Raw genomic sequence first — 21,793 nt, 5'->3', positions numbered from 1 at the left:
AGCAGACCGAACAGGAGAGACAAAGTCCTAATGCATGGGCTGTCACATTCTTGTCTTTCGGTTGGTTTCCCAGTCTGCTGTAGAAATATGATTTGGTTGGTGAATATGTGCAGATTAAGAAGACTTTGTGGAGACACAGACAGAGAAATCCTGGACTGAAACACCTCAGCTCAGCTCAGTAGACAAATGGAGAGCGAGATGAGCGTGGATAGACAGATCAGTGCTGGATCTGCGTGCTTGAGAGAAATAAGTATAGCAGTGAAGGGCTAATGTGTGCTCTCATTATACTGCATTTCACTTCAACTGACCTAAAACGTGTACGTGCATACTGCTTGTGTCTGCTAACACCTCTGCTGCTAATTTTATGCCCTTCCAAATATAAAAGAGTGGAACATTGTGTTTTCAGGTCAGAGCTACTATGTAGAGAAACTTCAGCTGCAATTCCCATTTGTTAGCAAAAGCAATGATGCAAGTTTGTGTTTGTATGTCACCTAATTAGAGGATATATGAGTTGTACCTTCTGAATGGTTTCTGTAAGAGTTTGCTAGGTTGTTCTGGGATGGTTTTAAAGTAGTAGGCTTTCTGGCCAGGCTGAAGATTTCACAGCCAAGTCTCTATGGTTTTCTGAACTCGATGAACACTATGAGTCTCTCAGACAATGTAAGTCATTAGATTTTTGTTTTGAAAATAGGCACAACTGTAGGTTTTCCTTCTTAAAACACTGAAACATGAGTTGATAAGGCTATAAGGCATTTAAAATAATGTAAAATAGCATCAGTTTGTCAGTAGAGGTCCATTAATGTTTAAAAATTAAGGGTAATTTATGCAACAAGGATGCATTAAATTGATCAAAAGTGATTGTATTGTCAAAAATAAATAAATGCTGTTCTTTTTAACTTTTTCATCAAAGAAGCTTGAAAAAAAGTTAACGCTTTAGTTTATGTACCAATTCTCACTATTAACTACACTCTTAAAAATAAAGGTGCTTTAAAAGGTTCTTCAAGTGATGCCACAGAAGAATCATTTTTGGTTCCACAAAGAACCATCTCTTTCTTATCTTTTTATAATCTGAAGAACCTTCTTTCACCACAAATAACCTATTGAGAAACAGAAAGGTTCTTCAGATGTTAAAGGTTCTTTATGGAGTCTTTTGGACAAAAAAGGTTCTTCTATGGCATCGTGAAGCACCGAGTGTAGTTACTTATTTGCATGCATATTACTAGCATATTGGCCATTTATTAGGACTTTTTTAAAGCACATATTCTGCATGACCATATTCTACATCCGTAATCTTACCCAATACCTAAACTTAAAAACTAGTGAGATATAAACTCACAGTTCACAGTTCAATCTCAGAATCGTGGCTTTATTTCTCGCAATTGCAATAAATTACAATTCTGAGAAATAGTGTCCAAATTCCAAGATATAAACTTACAATTCTGACTTTTTTCTTTTTTGCAATTCTGACTATATATTATGCAATTGCTAGTTAAGTCAGAATTAACTAAATCGAACATATCTGTTTTAAACTTAAAAACAAGCTTCCTATTAATAAGCAAAAAATTAGGAGTTTATTGAGGCAAAAGTCATAGTTAATAGTTTGTTAGTAGTGAGAATTGGACCTTAAAACAAAGTGTGACCAAAAAAAATCACAGTTTCATCTAAACCATGAAGCAGCACAACTCTTTTCAGCAGTAAATTAATAATAAACGTTTCAGCAAATCAGCATATTAGAATAATTTCTGAAGGGTCATGTGACACTAAAGACTGGAGTAATGATGCTTAAAATTCAGCTTTAAATTTTAAAATATATTACAATAGAAACTATTTTAAGTTGTAATAATATTTTACAGTATTACTGTTTTACTGTATTTTTAATCAAATAAATGTTGCATTGGAGAGAATTTATTTAATTTTTAATTTTTTTTTTTTGCAGAAAATTGTTAACCCAAAATTATGAACCGCACATGTAACTTGTAGATTTGGTTGGTTTTATTTTGTGACCAAACTGGAAAAAAGAGCATTTGGATGAGATGAAAAACTTTTTTTTTTTTTTTTTTTTTTTAATATATAACTAGTAAGAAAAAGATTCAGAGTGAATTCCCTAAATATTCTCTGTCAACGCCTACACAGCAAAGTTGAATACTTGGTGGTTCAAACCACTAGTGCCTCTCAGCCTTTGTATTAAAATTGCTTTGAACAATTGTTAATAAATTAAATCCCCTTCCTCATCCATCATCTGTGTGCCTCTCTCATTTTCAGACCACCTCAGGAGAAGACATGCGAGATTTCACCAAAGTCTTAAAAAACAAGTTCCGCTCAAAGAAGTATTTCGCGAAGCACCCTCGCCTGGGATACCTGCCCGTTCAGACGGTCCTAGAAGGAGACAACATGGAAACGTAAGCATCCTGAAAAACCAAAAAAAATGATTGTATGAGTGTTGCAATTGTTTGATTTTGACCGTCCTCAGGCTTTGGCTTCCTGCCGCCTCCAGTCATTATTTTTCTTCGCCCGGAGAGCTTTTACAGCCTTCACGCAATGAGCTTGTTCACGTTGCAGGGTTTAAAGCACTATTGAGAAGTGTCAGACTTCTGTTCTGAGTAGAAGAGAAAGTGTCAGAATCTAAAAAGAAGTAAAATGCCAAGGCTAACACATTGAACTATTAAAAAATGAGACGCTGTGGTGTCATTATTTGCATTGTTTTAAGTGCTTGTCTTTCAAGCGTTTACTCAACAGAATTTTACTGTGGAGTGCTTTAAGAAATCATTCAGTTTGAATGAAAATGACGGTCGTCTTCCTCAGGTGATGACAGCACATTTTCAGAAAAGTTGACCTTTTGGTTTCCACACATTCTAACTTTCTGAATTGAATGATACGCCACATTAGCAATCAAGCCTCAGCCTCAGACATCTTGAATATAGCCTGTGTCTGCTCAGAGCTGATGTTCAAATATTATCATGTCGACACGTCTCGCTTCATAGTGCTGATTTTCTGTCTGTACAGAAATGTTGATATATCTTGAAATACATCCTCTGCATAGAGGCCTGTGCTGCTGTGTGAAAGCAGCAGTGAATCGCTTTTCTAATTAGATTATCTCTCTACTCAAAAGATTCATGCTGGTTGTGATCTTTGTTCAAAATCCTAGAAGGTTTTGTCTTGCTGTCTGCTGCCGACCTTCTAAAGGTGTCAGATTTGTGAAATTTTGCGTGTGAAAAAATTAAAAAGGTCCATTGTCAATAGTGTAGCGACATATGAAGGACAGCTCACACTGAAGTCACTTTCAAACCAAGCAGCTTTCTGTTGGATGACGTGTCTTTGACATTTGACATTTTTTTTACCTTCATGTGAAGCTCCCGATTGTGTGAATTGAATGACTGGAATTCACCTGCAAAATTTCACCAAGCAGCAATAAAAATGTGAACCTCTTAAGTGATTATTTGAAGGCTATGAACAAAGATATGTCGAACATATCTCATTTAATTGAATGTGACTTTGCTAAGCTAACAAATTCAAGCTCATGGCTTGGTTAGTTCAGTAAAATCCTAAATACACAGTGTAATATGCATAAAAAACAAGCACGTTTGATTTTTTTTAAACACACATTAGACTTTTATTTATACAGATATTTTCTGTAATTAATGATTTGCATTTAATTTAGTATAATGCGTTTTCACAGTAAATTGTACATCAAGAATTTTTTGATCATTTATAACATACACTTACTATGTAAGGCTATTCCCACCACTGAATAAAACAACAAAAGACTGAAACAAAAAACTTTTCATCTCACAATTCAGACTTTTCTCGCAATTTTGAGTTTACATCTCAAAAAGTCAGTTTGTATCACAGCAATTCTGAGAAAACAAAGTCAGAACTGTGTGATACAAACTCGCAATTCTGACTTTTTCTTTGAATTGTGAGATATAAACTAGCAGTTCACAGTTTCAAGTCGAACATAACAGTTTTTTTCCTCTTAGATTTGGACTTAATAACAACAACTTAATTGTTTATATCACAGTTCTGAGAAAATTCACAATTGCAAGATAAAAAGTCGTATTTGCAAGAAAGTCAGAACTTTGCAGTTTATATCCCGTTTTCTCAGTTTATGTCCCGCTATTCTAACTTTATAACTCACAATCATGAGTTCATGTAATGCAATTCTGAGAAAAAAGTTAGAATTAAGAGTTTGTATCTCACAATTCTGACTAATTAACTCACGATTACGAGTCTCACATTTCTGAGACAAAAAAAAAAAAATCTGAATTGCGAGTTTGTAGTATGCAGTTCTGAGAGAAAAAAAAAAGTCATAATTGTGAGACGTACACTCGCAGTTGAGCTTTACCCAACTATGATGACTTATGGATCATTCTGTGTCAAATCAACCAAATTCTGGAAACAAGACAGGTATGTTCTATGTAATTTTGTTGACAGAAAACCATAGGATGCATTTCTAGTTTTAACATTATTTGCTTTAGTTATCCCTCTTTAAAATAAAAAAAGTTATTACCCACATTTTGTTTGTTTTAACCATGCAAAATGTGTACAGTCCAGTTTACTCATGGAGCATTAAGATCTCTGTATGTCTGAGATTGAACCATTGAGGGCCTTGGTTCTTAAACCAGAGAGGAAAATTTAAGAATCAGAATCTAAAATAATATGAAGATATCTTTAATACTTCTTGAGTTATGGGCATGCAAACTTCAGGCAAAAAAAAAACACAAAAAGTGCTTTTTTTTTTTTTTTTTTTTTTTTTTTTTTTTTTTTAGCATTTTTGAACTGTCACTGTTGGCATGTAATAAAACAAAGATTGATGAAGTCAACAGGTTTTACTAATAAACCTACCAATCTCTGTGTAAAAGCCAGTTTTATAATGTACATTTTTTCACCACTGTAAACTGGCTCAAAATCTTAGGTGAAAATTATCATTCTGACAACCTCTAGTAAATATACATCTGTGATATTTAATATTTTGACTTTAATCACTATATGTGACCCTGGAACACAAAACCAGTCGTAAGTGTCAATTTTTCAAAATTGAGCTTTATACATCATCTGAAAGCTGAATAAATCAGCTTTCCACCGATGTATGGTTTGTTAGGATAGAACAATATTTGATCGAGATACAACTATTTCAGTATATGGAATCTGAGGGTGCAAAAAAATCAAAATATTGAGAAAATCACCTTTAAAGTTTTCCAAATTAAGTTCTTTGCAATGCATATTACTAATCAAAAATTAAGTTTTGATATATTTACAGTAGGAAATTTACAAAATATCTTCGTGGAACATGATCTTCACTTAATTTCCTAATGATTTTTGGCATAAAAGAAAAATCTATCATTTTGACCCATACAATGCGTTTTTGGGTATTGCTACAAATATACCCCAGCGACTTAAGACTGGTTTTGTGGTCCAGGGTCTCACATATGTTTGTCTTTCTACAGAAAAAATATTAACAAAATGAAACATTTGAGCCAGGGATTTCTGGTTGAGTTGACACGGAAGACGCTTATGTTGCTGATAACGTTGGGAATGTGAAAAGGGCCTGTAATCAACACTTCTCTCATTTTGCCTGCCAAATTAACGGATTTTTTCCACTGAATTTGTCGCAATACATTTTCCTCTAAAGACACATGTGATGCTGGGTTAGAATACAAACAAAACAAGGCATCTTGGATGGCAGCTCGATTATGCAGCCTCCGTGTTGGGAACATGCCTACTGTATGATGTCTCAAAATGCCGCCCTAGGCAGTTCAGTGTTTCTGGAACAGAGCCCAAGTGTGGCCAATTCATGAAAATAAAGAGTTACGCAGTTCCCACTTCAGCCTTATCTCCATACTACCGTTGATTAAGGCACTTCTGGTTTTCCAGTGGGACCATTTCATGAATTTGTGTCAGAAAGAAGCGTCTGCTAAATGACAGAGAACTGCAGATGACCCATTTCTTCAGTTGGTGCTGATTATAAATCCCCACGAGCAGAGCCGAAATGACTGCTCACGCTGAAGAGGCTTCCCGTCGTTCCACGTTAGCGTGACATTCAGCCGATCTGAGCGTCGGTGATAGCGGACCACTTTATGTAACGTTTGATTTTCAGGTTTCTGAACAGACGTGCTGCGGTGTGCGCCAGCATGAATAAACTCCATCGCCACCTGTCAGATTTAACAAAGAGTGATGACCGTGGTTGAAATACATTCCAAAAGCAAAATGAAACCACACAGCGTTTGGTTTTCTTGAAATTCTGAAGCGCCAGGGGATATTGACCGGCTTTTATTAGCGAGCTGATGTTTGTTGACTCTGTCAACACTAATTTACAGAATCCCTCATTACTTTGAGTCCAGTGCTCTGTACATAGTGATACACCAAACCAACCATTTAACAGCCCAGATAACTGGATCGTTTTGTCTTTGACACTGCTCATATTTCTCCCTCTTTAGCTGAACTGAAAGTCAGCATGAATTCATAGACCTCTTTACTTTCTTAATACGTTTTCCTGGTCAAACAAATCATCAGTGCACATTATTCCTTAAAAAAGAAAACATTAGCTGCCTTCATTTTTCATCAAAATGTAAAAGCAAAAAAAGCTCTCCTCCTGACCAGGTTGCTAGATATCGTTAAAGTGGTGAGGTAATGTTAATAGCAATAGATCTTCTCTTTCATACTGTGATATACATCCAATTTGAAAATGCGTCTATGCATCGGTTGTTGATTGGATGTTGAGAAGTGGGCGTGGCACTCAAAAATGAATGACAGCATGCAGTCCATTGTGGAGGGAAAAGATTAGGTCGTCCAGCATACGCCATCAGAGAGAAATCTGTCATTTTACTGGAAGATTGAGTTTTGGGCCAAAAACATAAAGATATACATGGATGAATCATTCACAGTAAGATCAATAACATGCGTTTAGAAAATAAATGGGGTGAATTTTAATTTCATTGACTTAAACCAACAGCCGAGTAATCGTTTAGGCTAAGCCTTCTCAATTCTCAATTCCTGATGGATAAAAGTTTTGCTCTCAAAGTGTCACATTACAAAAATAAATGAGCTGCGAAAGCCATTTCATCTTGACTTTTGCTCTTTCAAACAACTTTCAAACATCATTAAAAGAGAAAACTGTCCTTTTCTGCCTCTACTGACTCTCCTACAAAAAGCGAAAAGAGTTTGTAAGTCATTCTCCATCTCCTGAGGGTCTCATCCTGGACCTCTTGCCTCCACATCATCCCTCGATGCTGTTTCAACTGTGAAAAAGACCAAAATGCCTCATCCTGCAGTGTGACGGTTGGGAATGCCCCTGCCTTCGCAAAAAAGGCAAACATGAACCAGTCTAACCTTGAGTTTCTCATCTTGCAATTATCGTCTCATCTGCTGCATGGTTTGCTTTAAAAGAAAAAGATGACACTTTTCATCGTCTCCAAGAGACACTGAAGTTCACTAGGGTTCTCTGGCAGATTAAACTTGTCCCTGTCGAGTCGGAGCAGAGCGTTTGATCTTTTGCGCTTTGCGCTATATGCGATTAACAGCAAGTTTTCACTTGAAAAGACACTGAAATGGAATGAAAATAAGTGAAAGATAAAAGATCGGTTTGCAGATCTGATCCACATAGTTTTGAGGGCAAATGTTGCTCTGTGAAATGCGATTGAGACACAAGCTGCTTTATTAAAGGGATAGTTCACCCAAAAATGGAAATTCATCATTTACTCACCCTCATGTTGTTCTAAAGCCACATGACCTTTTTTATGTAGTAGTCAAAACTAGGTCTTTAGCAGAATGTTCATGCTGCTCTTTTCCAAACAGTGAAAACTTTTACACGACAGCTGTGTTTTGGAAGCCTGGCAATGCACACTATTGAAAAAGAAAACAATATTGTTATCATCTCCATGTAAACTACACAAACACAAATTTTATGTGTTCGTATAGTTTTTCTTTATAATGTGACATCACCAACTACTGGCCTGGCATGCATAACAGCGTTTTTAAGGGATAGTTCACACAAAAAATGAAATTTATCATTAATTACTCAACCTCATGTCATTCCAAACCTGTAAGACCTTTGTTCATCTTCGCAACACAAATTAAGATATTTTTGATGAAATCCGAGAACTTTCTAACCTTGCGAAAACAGAAATGCAACTGACACATTCAAGACCCAGAAAGGTAGTAAGGACATTGTTAAAATAGTCTGTGACATCAGAGGTTCAACGTAATGTTATGAAGCTACGAGAATGCTTTTTGTGCGCAAAGAAAACTCAAATAATGACTTTATTTTGCAATTTCGCTCCAGTAATGCCCAGTGTAAGAAAAAGTGAAGATGGCGTAGAAGATCTTGATGAAGATGTTTATTGCAGCATAGCAGTAGCAAAGTACATTTTGTACCTTGGGTTCAACAGAGTCAGAATGAAGCCATAACATCCTAATCTCAAACCTTTTATACAGTTACCGTTTACTACCCTTAATGTAAACGAAGTTGTTTCTTTTGTATCAGCTGTGGTCTGTATGTTAATTAAGTTACTGCACTCCTTTGTCTGACATGGTTCTCAGTGTCTCACACCAGCTCCCATTCTACAGTTGGTCACCTTTTACTCAGGATTTAATCCTAAATGGTCTAGAAACAACATAACTGTTGACTTTCCTCTTCTCTATAATAATTAAGCCATTTTGGAAAATGAACATTTCAGTTCAGTTTTGTGAAAGAAAGGAAACTCAAATGGCAGAAAGCAACATTCTATTTGTTTTTTTGTTTAAGTTGATTTTTCTGGGATGAGGAAAGTAGAAGTAACCGCGCCAGCACACACGAACACAAAACATATCAGTTCCAGGCTTCTAGCATTGCTACTTGACAGCGCAGTTGGTGCTTTATCAAAATAAAACACAGTAAACCAAGCACCAGTGCGCCCTCCTCACTGTGTCACCGTTAGAACGCAACTGAAGTATAAAGTCTATAATTTACATAATAAATAATAGTTTAGCATTTGGATGCATCGCAAATACGGAAATATTATGGAATGTTTGGATTAGTGCTAGCAGGATACAAGAGCACAAAGCTCCATTTCGCAGACAGTTGAGTGCGCAAGCCTTTAAAGCACCGTTATACTCCTTTGTCAGTGAGAGACGCGTTCAGAATCCGCACATGGTCACTGTCTAGTGGGCTTTGTTTTCAAGTGCACAACTCCTAGCATTCGCTGTTCTTCTGTCGGCGGTTATCAAACAGAGTTACTTCTGGATTGAAGGTAAATTGCCTGTATTCACTGTAAGGCCTCGTGCACCGAACCGAGATGCCCGTACCGTGACGGTTCGGTACGAATACATGTATCGTTACACCCCTTTTTTAATATATATATATATATATATATATATATATAATATATATTTTTAACCAATTGCAAAAGCTGAATAATCAAAGAAGTAGTAGTAATCAAAAATAGTCTACTGATTAATCAATGAAATAATCATTGATTAGTCGATTAATTGTTCTAATAATCATTAGATTAATTGACTATAAAATCAATCGTTTGTTGCAGCCCTATCTGGGTCTTAAATGTGTCAGTTGTGTTGCTGTCTAGGCAGGGTCAAAAAGCTCTCGGATTTTATTAAAAATATTTGTAATTTGTGTTCTGAAGATGAATGAAGGTCTTACAGGTTTATAACAACATGAGGTTGAATAATTAATGACAGAATTTAAATTTTTTTTTTTAAGTAGTTTTCACAGATCCATGTGAAAGGGGATTGTTTTGACAGTGTTGTCTATATGTTAAAGGCACAACAGATTTTTTTGCTTCTGTTTTTAGTACATCGTTGTCGTGTAAATGTATTCTTTGAAATGTTGTCTTTTGGTCCACAGTAGTCGTCATTCAGGTTTAGTATGACATGACAGTCAGTAAATAATAATGAAATTTCATGACACTTTGGCGACCATTTGTCAGTCTTTCAATGAATCTAGGGTTTCTCAGTGTTCTGCGCTGCCCCCTGCAGTACTGGAGGACTGTGTCAGCCAGAACACCTCCAAATCCTTATGTGTGGATCTGTCCTCGGCATTGTGTGATCTCTGACCCTAAAAGAAATCTGTTCCTCCCTCCCCTACCCCCACTCCCCCCCTTTCCCCCTCGTGTTTGTTTTTCTCCCTCTTGCAGTCCGGTCACTCTCATCAGCATGTGTCCGGAGCAGTATGAGTGAGTATCAACAGTCAACCATCAGTTCTCCCCGTCTTCCTCAGCACAGCATGCCACTCACATCAGTGCACGCACGGAATGGCAGATCCACCTGCACGCCCCCCTTCCTTTTGTTTTTTTTTATTTTTTGTCTAACCTTTTTTCTCAATTAGTCATCCCAATAACACTCGGCCTCTGCTGTAGATCATCAGACGCATTTAATGTTTAAAATCATGTTTGTCTTTGATTGTTTTTGGAGTGTGCTTTTGTTCATGTGTGTGTTTATGTTTTCAGGCTTTCTCCGTCGCCACAACTCTCTCATGACGACACACACTCACGGATAGGGCAATACGCCAGCAGGTATGTCACACTGCCAACATTACAGTACACAAACCACACTGATGACTTGCTGTGTTCATGTCATTTAAGAATTAGCGTAATTGCAGATGTCTGACTGGTGAAAACTAGGGCTGTCAATCACGTAAATGTCAAAGGATTCATCAAATTAATTGCATGTATCTGTATTTGCTAAGAAAAAATATGGTTACACTTTATTTTAAGGTGACGTTGTTACAGTGTAATTACACTCTTAAAAAGGTTCTGTAACAGGTTGATGGCCTAGAAGAACCCTTTTTCATTTTTTCTTAGTGAGAAGAACATTTTAACAATCTAAAGAACCTTTTGTGCAGTAGAAAGATTCCATGGATGTTGAAGGGTCTTAAAGGAGAAGTCCACTTCCAGAACAACAATTTACAAATAATTTACTCACCTCCTTGTCATTCAAGATGCTCATGTCTTTGTCTTCAGTTGTAAAGAAATTATGGTTGTTGAGGAAAACATTTCAGGATTTTTCTTCATATAATGGACTTGATTGGTGCCCTAATTTTGAACTTCCAAAATGTAGTTCAAATGCAGCTTCAAAGGACTCCAGCCGAGGAAGAAGGGTCTTATCTAGCGAAACGATAATTTTTTTTCGAAGTAGAAAAATTTGTATACTTTTTAAGCACAAAATCTCGTGTAGCACAGGTTCTGGGATGCACGTTCACAGTGCTACGAATTAGTGATAAGTCGTTCTTGAACGATTCGTTCATTTTGAATGAATCTTTAATGTGACTCGGGAAGAACGAGTTGTCTTGGGGAGTGATTTGTTCAGTCGCACATGCGCAACATCCTATTAGATTCTGTATTGGAATTCGTTCACCTGTTTCAAGTCTTCGGGTTTTTCCAAGTCGTTTGTTCATTTTATGGGGCTGTCACGTGATGAACGACCGACTCAAACCTGAAGACTCGAGAGATGAACTAATCAATTCTTTTTCTGGCTCACACTGCATTGGTTGAGCTTATGGGGCTGTCACGTGATGAACGAACCACTCGAACCTCGAATCTTTTCTGTTTCTTATAGCATTATAGTTTTGTCTTGTTTGTCATGTGATCAATGTTTGTGTAAGCAGTAGATGTGTTAGGGAAGTAACACGTAACATTTTAATTATGTTTGCTAAAATGAATAAAATGACTCAAAAAAAGATTAGTTAATTTTGCCGATCGAGACTCAAAGATCCGAGTCGGTAAAATGACCCGAACTTCCCATCACTACTATGAATCACGTCTAAGTTCATCATCTGTGTACTCCGGCTCAAAAAGGTAGAGTATGTCGAAAAACATCTTATTTTCTCCTACAACTTCAAAATCGCCCGACATCGTTGTACCTTTTTGTTTGTAAACAGCGTTTACAAACTTACTTGCACTTTCTTAGTCTTTGCGTGTTCGCTTTTGTAAACACTGGGTCTATAGTTCCGCGTGACCTTTTGACGTGATTCAGTAGTACGTAGCGTCATGAACACGCATCCCAGAACCTGTGCTGCACGAGCTTAAAAAGTATACAAATGTTTATTTTTCGAAAAAAATGACAGATCGTTTCGCTCTATAAGACCCTACTTCCTCGGTTTAGAGCCCTTTGAAGCTGCATTTAAACTGCATTTTGGGAGTTCAGAATCGGGGCACCAATCAAGTCCATTTTATGAGGAAAAATCCTGAAATGCTTTCCTCAAAAACCATGATTTCTTTACGACTGAAGACAAAGACATAAACATCTTGGATGACAAGGGGGTGAGTAAATTATTTGTGAATTGTTGTTCTGGAAGTGGACTTCTCCTTTAATGGAATCTTTATTAGAATTAATAATTACAGTAATTCAGACATGATTTACATGATGTAACCGTAGCGTAAGATCATCTGTCATAATGCATGACCACAGAACCACAATTGAAAGCGGTGACAGATGAGCAGTACAAACGCACACATGCTCCGTTAGACCTCTGACTCTCTGCCAAAGCCAATTTAATCTTCCACCACATACTGTATATTAGGCGCGTATCAATTCCATTTACACCTGCTTGAAGAAAAAAATACATACTACACATGCACAAATGCACTAACTGCCTCCAGCGCTGACCTTCTAGTTGTAAAGACTCGAAAATGGATTTTCGGCGTCAGCTAGATTCGCTCAATGTCACTATCACACACACAGGCGGTTATTAAAGGATTGTGAATATAGACTACGACTGAAGCCTCTATCCCATTATAGGAACTCTATGAGACTGTAATCCATCGGGACGAGTCTTCAGTCCTTAGAGTGTGTGTGTGAGAAAATAAAGCTCCTTACACTTGCACTGTCTAGGATGCATAGTTATTCAGTATTGAGCTTCGATTGGTGGTGTTCAAGCCACTTGGCCACATTAGAACTCGTACTTTGATTTTACATTTTTATAGTTTTATATTCTCATTCATCACCCAACACATGAATAAACGTGCTCAATCATGGTGGAGCCTCGGAGGTACACAAATCCATAAGCTGCATCCTTTTAATGCTAATAAACTGTGTAATATTGTCATATTGATCTCACACTGCTCTGGATCTCTGTTCGTTCAGGTTGGCACAGATGGAGCGCTCCAATGGCTCTCTGCCCACCGACAGCAGTTCGGCCACCGGAAGCATGTGAGTCTACAAACTCTTTCCTGTCCTTACTAAAAATGTAAGGGTTTTTTTCATGTAGAGAACATGCTTGAACTAAAATACAAATGGACAAATCTGAATGTTGAAAATGGTTCACAAGCTTGATGTTTAAAGGTGCAGCAACTGTTGCGAGCTCATACTGAATAGTTGCATAAGGCAATATGTGGTTACTAAGGTATTCCAAGTGGTTGCTAGGGTCAGTTCTGAGCAGGTTTGAATTGTGTGAATTTAGTGATTGTCTCTTGAGGTCTGACTGACCAGTAATGAGTCTTATTTCTGCCATGTTTCTTATTTGCTTTGGCGCCGGTGGAGTCTGAATCAGATCCTTCAGTGCTGACAGAGAGAGAATCAAATAGACAGACAGAGATAGAGTGTAATAGGGAAAGATGAGTATCAAATGGACTCTTATTCAAACCACTGAAGTGAGAGAGAACAGCGGAGGAGGTGTTTACACTAAAAATGATTTAAAGGATACAAGTCAAGTTTTATTGAACTAAAATAGCTTTGTAGTTTCTTCTCTCCTAGCCTTTGAATTAAACAAGCTGAATTTGCTACTGTACCTTTAGGACTTTGGTAACACTTTAGTTTAACGGACCAGTTCTCACTATTAACTAGTTGCATATTAGCATGCATATTAATTAGGGCTGCACGATATATATCAAATGCGATATCCATGCGCATTTTGTCATTAAAGCCGGTTCTGTAATCAGCAGTAAATCTCCATCACTTGCCTGTTTTCAGATAGAGCAGCGTCAACGCACAGAGCTGTAGTTCACCGACAAGCTACGCAAAACCACACAGACAATATCATCGATATTATACATCGATGTTATTGAATCACATTATTTAAACAAAGGGAGAAAAGGCTTTAGAAAGCAAACACAGCTGAAAAAAGCAAGCTTTGACAACTGAATTTATTTGGCGGTCAAGCTTTAGGCCATCATCAAAAATAAAACCCAGGTTTTTTACCCGTGGTTTCAAGCACAGTGACATCCCAGCTGAATCCAGTTTTAGGAATTTGAAAACTCTGATGGAGTAAAAATAATAGGTTCAGTTTTCTTTTCATTGGAAATTTTAAATATTTGGTAAAATCCAAGCCTTTACATCTGCCAAACATACCATGAGAGACTCAAGACCCACAGAATTGGCTCTACAAAAGAGGCTCTACACGATCCCAGCCAAGGAATAAGGGTCTAGCGAAATGATCAGTCATTTTCATGCGTGATGTAAGCGAAAGAACCGACCCAGTGTTTACAAAACGAATGTGCAAAGAAAGTCAAACGTCTAAAGTCAAAACAGGTAAAGCAACGTTGTTGGGCGATTTTAAAGTTGGGGAAGAAAATGAGATGGAGTTTTTTGTCCTACCCTACCTTCTTGAACTGGAGTACTGAAGAATGAAGAACTAACCGCATGTAACCTTTCCAACGTGATTACATAATGGGTGAGGTCGAGCGAGTGCAAGATGAGTATTTGTGGTTAGGAAGTATATAAATGTCTTTTTTTTTGTTTGTTTTTAGAAAATGACTGCTCATTTCACTAGATAAGATCCTTATTCCTTGTCTGGGATTGTGTAGAGCCCCTTGAAGATGCATTAAAACTACAGTTTGGACGTTCAGCCTGTTGGCCACCATTGAAGTCCACTATATGGGGAAAAATCCTGAAATGTTTTCCTCAAACCCCTTAATTTCTTTTCAACATAAACATCTTGGATGACATGGGAGTGAGTAAATTATCAGGAAGTTTTTATTCTTAAAGTAAACGAATCCTTTAACAACTACCTTACTATTAACAAGCAGCAAATTATGAGTTTATTGAGGCAGAAGTGGTAGTTAATAGTTAATTAATAGTAAGAATTGGTCTTTTAAGACAACTTTTATATGTAAATGACCTCTATTCCTGTTTCTGAATCTGAGTTGGTAGTCTACATGAAATGTGATGAAATGATAAAAACTGGGTACAATCATATAAAGACAGCATGTTTTGTATAGCATTGTTTCTGCTGGATGTGCGTGAAGTGTGATTCACACACAGATGACTCCCATTGTCTTAATGAATCAGTCAGAAAATCTAAAGAAATTACTACTTGTCAGTTTGAATCAATGTAACAGATCGCTCATTAACCCTTCAGAGCGAAATATCATCTGACTGACTCAGACGATGTGTAAAGACAGACATTCACATTAATACAAAAACAATAATGATCTCAAAAATGTTTTGTTTGTTAAAAGATGTGCTTTCTGAATGAGTCATTTTGCTGTTTAGTCTTAATACATGATCTTGGTGGACGGAGGGGGAGTTTTGAGTTGAATGAGTAAATATTTGAGTACGTCTTGAACTCTGTTTCACAAAAGATACAAAAAACTCTGTTTTCCGTCATCTGAGCCCTTTAAGGTTTGAAGCAGCGAGGGACTCAAACTCTGACGTTTCTTTGCTGATGAAAGAAATGAAAGGAATGAATAGAAAGAGATGGACAGAGGAATGAGACATGCTGCGGATCTTTATCAGAGAAACGAACCTCCAGTAGCAGATACAAACACGCACACAGTCATTCAGTTTCTAATATTGTATGTACGGACGGGTTCGTGCTGCCTGTGACATCCCAAACTCTTCATATGACTGCTGGAAAGGAAGCTGCTTATGAGCAGGGACAGAGGTTGCATACGTAGGATGCTTCAAATCTAGTTCACACACAAGCCCTGCAGCTCTGCACCGAGTGAATGACGACACACACATGCTGTCAGCTTCTGTGAACACAACCAAAGAGCACATAGTCTCACAAAGCAAATAGACATATTCAGAAACACACACACACATTTGGTCATGCTATAGACTAATTGTTTATATATAAAACTAGTTATAATAACTACAGACCAAATAAAGCTAAAAACATTAATACTTCTAGAATCCTTTGGTAACACTTTAGTATAGGGACCAGTTCACACTGTTAGCTAGCTGCTTATTAGCGTCCATATTACTAGCATATTAGCTGTTTATTAGTACTTATAAAGCACCTGTTCTGCATGACCATATTCTACATCCCTAATCCTAAACAATATCTGTACTTAACAACTACCTTAATATCTAGTAACAAGCAGCAAATTAGGAGTTTATTGAGGTCCTAGTTAATGTCGTAGGTAATAATTTGTTAATAGCGAGAAACTGACATTTAAAATAAATTGTGACCAATCATTTTACTAGGAATCAGTGTTACTTTAACATTATTTTTATACCATATGTTGTCACACTTTATTTTAACAAACCATTAACTATGATATTTGCCTCAATAAACTACTAATTTGCTGCTCATTAGTAGTTTGTAAGGTAGTTCAGGTATTGTGTAGAATATGGTCATGTAGAATAGGTGCTTTATAAGTAATAATAAACAGCCAATATTATAAATAGACATGCTAAAAGCAGCTAGTTAATAGTGAGAATTGTTCCCTGTACTTAAGTGTTACCGTTTTAAGTTTTAGTAATTTTCTGTGCTTTTTTTTTTCCCTGTACAGTGTCCTTGAGTATTATGAAAGGCGCTTATAAATAAAATGTATTATTATTATTATTATTATTATTATTATTATTATTTTGTCATCATTATTCATGTTCTTTGAATATTTCTATTTAGCTTTATTTTAGTTATGCCGATAAACCAAATGTATTATTTAGAAAATGAAAAACTTAGACTATTATTAATTAAATAATTTGTGTTTTAAAATATTAAAGTTTTTAAAGATTAATCTTGTGTTAGTTGACTGCAAACTTAGTGTAATGTTAAAAGTAGTGTAGAAAACTACACTGAATTTGTTTTATATTTAAGATTTTTTAAGTTTCTGTAATTTTGTTGTATGCATTCGTCATTTTTATTAGCTGTTATTTTTCAGATTTACTTGTTTTTTTTTTTTTTTTTTTTTTTTGCTATTTAGCAATTTTATTTTACTTTCTATTGTTGTAATTTTAGCACTTAAACTTATTTTATTCACTGCCAAGGCAACATTTAAATGTTTCATAATGTTTGTTTATTTTTAGATTCAATTTTCTATTTTTTATTTATTTAGCTTTATTTTTATTTTATTTTCTATTGTTGTCATTTTAGCACTTAAACTTACTTTATTCACTGCCAAGGCAACATTTAAATGTTTCATAAAATATTTCTATTTTATTTTAATTAAGCTTTTTTTTTTTCAGTTAACGATAACAATTTTAATAGTACAACACAATAGCAGCACTTTGCTAGAGATGCACAGATATTATTTTACAAGTGCATATACCTGAAAAAACATTGATGACTAACTTACTGACATTAAAATGTATGATTATGAAAATAAAAAACTCAAAATACTATTTTTACATTAAATAATTTTAAAGCTTTTAAAGAATAAACTTGTGGTGTTAGATGACTGCAAACTGTGTAGTGTAAAAAGAATTTGTTTTATATTTTATATTTTTTACTTTCAGTTCTTGTCATTTTAGTACTTAAACTTATTTTATTCAGTGCCAAGGCAACATTTAAATGTTTCATAAAATATTTCTATTTTATTTTAATTCAGATTTGAATAGTACAACGCAATAACAGCAGTTTGCTAGAGATGCACAGATATTATTTTACAAGTGCATGTAACTGAAAAAAACATTGACGATGTCTAACTCACTGACGTTAAAATATGTGTAATTTTGAAAATAAAAAACTCAAAAGACTATTATTAGATTAAATTTGTGTTTTAAAAGATTAAAGTTTTTAAAATTGTGTGTTAGATGACTGCAAATTTAATGTAAATGTAAAATGATGCATCAATGTTTTCGTACCGGAAAATGATTTTTTTTTTGTTTGGTACGGACATCAGTACTTTTGACAACCCTAATATCCAATACTGACCACTGCAAGTAAACACTACATTTTAAAATATCCACTAAAAAACATTTTTTAAATCCACTGCATTTAGAAATCTCCAATATATGGTACTAATATATACATGCATTCATTGTACCCTCAAATATGTTCCCTAAGAAACATTTTAAGAAACATTTAGTCAGATTTAGCTCAGAATGTAGCCAAGAAAACCAACCCACACACACACAAAGTCATTTAATGAGAGCGATTATTGTTCAGAGCCGATGAGGGACGTTCTGACTTCTAATGAGCAATTGTCCTCTTCTTGCTCAAACACTACCTGGAGATTTGGGCTGTTGGAGAGCGTTTACCGTGGAGAGTGTGCGTGTGTGTGAGCATCTGTGTGGTTTCACACTGTTGCATCAGTATGACAGCATGACGTTAATGAAGATTGTCAGATGATGGTCAGTTTTACCAGGACAGAAGCCATTTGACACAAGTATGTGTGCTGCTGTGTTTCTGTTTGCTAAGGGTTTGTAAAGTGGGGTTAAAATAATCTTATTAACGTCCCTCATAAATCTAATTACTTCTTGCTGTCTCTTTCTCTTGCCCGTCTCTCTTTCTGTGTCTTTCTTGGGCTCGCTCTAAGTAGACGGAACTAATTCCATTCCTCCTGCTGTCCCGCTAACACCTTGTTTATCTCTGTACCTAATGCATTAGCACACTCTTCAGCATCATATATTTGCTTGCGTGTGTGCGTTTGAGATGTAGAGAGAGAATTTAGTGTGTTTTCCTTACAATGTTTGTGATGGATTGGTGTGTAATGGCATTATCTCTTGGGTTTAATTGAGTGCAGGAGGGAAGATTTCCCACTCAAAAATGTCATTAAAATCCACTTGCTCTGTTTTGCCTCATTTCTATTCTGTAGCTGTTCTAGAGAGCTGTTTGACAGGTAGTTATCAAGGCAAGACAGAGGGAATGGGATCTGGGCTGGATTCAACACTGCACTGTGTTGCCAAAGTCTTTCTTTATTTTTTGGGGCCATTTTTTTTTTAGTAAAGGTCTAATTTAGAGAGTGATAGGATGATAGGAGGAGGTATGAGTAAGGTCCAACCTCAAGCCTGTATGTTTCACATGAGCACCAATGCTCAACATGTCTTAAGCATTTTGCAAACTGTTACACAAGAACGGGAATGGGATCAAGACATGCAGCAAGTTGGATTTTAAGTCCCATTTTTGAGTCCCACTCCCACCTGCTGCAGATTAAAAAAATAATAATAAAAAAAGTTATATTTTCAGCCTTTCCTGCTCTTCTCATATCACACATGTAGAAATCTGAGTTGAATTTGTTTTATATTTTCAGATTTTAAGTTTCAGTAGTTTTGTTATGGGCGTTTGTCATTTTTATTAGCTTTTGTTTATTTTTATAACTAATTTTAGTTTTTTTATTTGTTTGTTTTGCTGTTTAGCTTTATTTTTATATTACTTTCCATTGTTGTAATTTTAGTACTGAAACTTAATTAATTCACTGCCAAGGCAACGTTTCTAAAATTCTATTTTTGATATTTATTTTTATGTTTAATTGTACTTTTTTTTTTTTTTTTTTTTTTTTTTGGTATTTTGCTTTATTTTAATTAACTTTCTGTTGTCGTAATTTTACTTAAAATTATTTAATTCATTGCCAAGGCAACATTTCTGAAATTTTATTTTATTTGCTTATTTATTTATTTTCATTATAAATGTTAATTTTTAAAATGTTAATATTTTAATTTCATATATATATATATATATATTTTATTTATTTTGCTGTTTAGCTTTATTTTATTTTACTTTATTTTCAGCCTTTCCTGCTCTTCTCATATCACACATGTAGAAATCTAAATTGAATTTGTTTTATATTTTCAGATTTTGAGTTTCAGTAGTTTTGTTATGGGCATCTGTCATTTTTATTAGCTTTTGTTTATTTTTATAATTAATTTAAAAGAAAAATATGTTTATTTTGCTGTTTAGCTTTATTTTTATTTTACTTTCCATTGTTGTAATTTTAGTACTTAAACTTATTTTATTCATTGCCAAGGCAACATTTAAATTTTTTTTTAAATATTTATTTTATTTATTTTTTAATGTTTTTTTTTATTATTTAATTTTACATTTGTTTATTTTGCTATTTATCTACAACCTTTTTTAAAATGTATTTATTTATTTGTTTGTTTGTTTGTTTTACACTTGTAATTTATTTTGCTATTTAGCTGTATTTTTGTTTTACTTCCCATTGTTGTAAATTTAGTACTTAAACGTATTTTTTCACTGCCAAGGCAACATTTCTAAAATTGTGTTTTTAAGTAAATGCTTCACAAAATATTTACATTTTATTTTAAATCAGCTTCATTTCACTTAATGAAAACAAATTTAATAGTACAACAGCACTGTCTGCTACAGACGCACAGATATTATTTTCATGTTAATAAACTTTTAAATAGACCACTTTAAAATGTAGTAAGTGAATGAATAAATACAAGTGAAAAAACATTGAGGATATCTAACTTTGTGCCTGAAAACCATTTATTTTTGCACACTGAAACCAAGTAAGTTTTTATTTTTAGATATTTACATTTTGTCCCACAAATAAATTCAAAACTGTGCTGTGGAAATGCAGACCATCCCAGTTTATTTTGTGTCAGGAAGACAGAAAGTTACAGGTCAATGGGAAATGATTGGAGAATGTTGCTAGCCAGATTTGAACCTTTAACCTCCCACATGAGCACCAAGGTTCGACACCTCCAGCACATGTATGCTAACTGCCCATGGCTTTTTGGGGAAGAAAGTTTGATTTGTTTTGTCCAAAAGTACAGTGGAGCCTAACATGAAGGAAGGATGGGACTTGATTGGGACACGTCGCATTCCAGATTCAAACTTGCATCTCTTATGTTTTCACCACTGCTTGATGCGTGGCAAATATGACTCCGACCAGAGCTGTAACAAATGCATTTCAATGTGTCTGGGTTGGTCTGGCTCGGAGTTTTCTTTCTCATTCAGTATCGTCGCCGTCTTTGTATTGTTTGTATGCATGCGCGCTCATGTTAGCATTCTCATTTCCCGTTCCTATCGGCTCAGGGGTTTAGAGCTTATGAACTCTGTTTACACTCCCACTGATCAATGCAGCCCATGCAGAATCACAGACACAAGCGGGACGTCTCCTTTACCCCTCTCGTCTCGGTTCAGCCCCGGGGCGAAATACAGCAGCTGCCTGATGTGAAATCTCATCTGCACCGAGAGAAGGGGAGCGTGCGATCGCTTTGTCTCCAATTTGTGCCTCTCTTTCCGTTCTCTGCCGGGTCCTGTGGGAGATGTAGGCAGTGATGTGGTTTTCTGTCAGCGTCTTGTTCTTCAGACTGCTTTCCGCTCTGATTGAACGCTTTCCAGATCTGTCTGTCCTCGTTCCGGGGTAATAGTACAAATACAGAGCTTCTTCCCTTCCTTCAACCTGAGTTGCTGTTTTGGGCTTTTTGAGGAGAGCGCTCTCCTCTTGGGCATGTCCGTCCGGACAGATGAATGTGTTTCAAACATAACTTTCGGCTGAACTTTTCTCTGTAGCTGCGTTAAATTTCACTGCTCTCTAAATACTGAGCAGTTTGCTTCATTTGCCAAATTTTGTTCATTGGAGTCATGCAGATTAGAGAGTTCAAGTGTGATGACCCAATATTTTCATGCAAGTATAAGATAAATTATAATATTTTGATACATATGAATGCATATAGTCCATTCAAGTGTATTTTATATAGAATATACACTATGTGTGACGAAAGTGTGCTT

The 21,793-nt window shown here is 35.6% G+C and overlaps 1 protein-coding gene across 9 annotated transcripts in view; it reads left to right on the top strand.

Moving 5' to 3' along the window:
* The window catches only part of LOC127155073 (utrophin), a 280,024-nt gene that overhangs the window by 235,035 nt on the left and 23,196 nt on the right, over positions 1-21,793 (top strand). For 8 of the 9 annotated variants that reach the window (XM_051097036.1, XM_051097040.1, XM_051097041.1 and 5 more), the window contains 4 exons: positions 2,263-2,399; positions 10,125-10,163; positions 10,437-10,502; positions 13,072-13,137. In XM_051097036.1, coding sequence (XP_050952993.1) covers positions 2,263-2,399; positions 10,125-10,163; positions 10,437-10,502; positions 13,072-13,137 — 308 coding nt within the window. The remainder of the gene's footprint in view (positions 1-2,262; positions 2,400-10,124; positions 10,164-10,436; positions 10,503-13,071; positions 13,138-21,793) is intronic. The other variant, XM_051097038.1, reaches the window with a different exon arrangement.

This window comes from Labeo rohita, chromosome 23 (genome assembly GCF_022985175.1).
Source record: "Labeo rohita strain BAU-BD-2019 chromosome 23, IGBB_LRoh.1.0, whole genome shotgun sequence".
In the NCBI taxonomy this organism is placed as follows: Eukaryota; Metazoa; Chordata; class Actinopteri; order Cypriniformes; family Cyprinidae; genus Labeo; species Labeo rohita.
The sequence above is the reverse complement of the archived record's forward strand: the minus strand, read 5'-3'. Positions and strand labels throughout refer to the sequence as shown.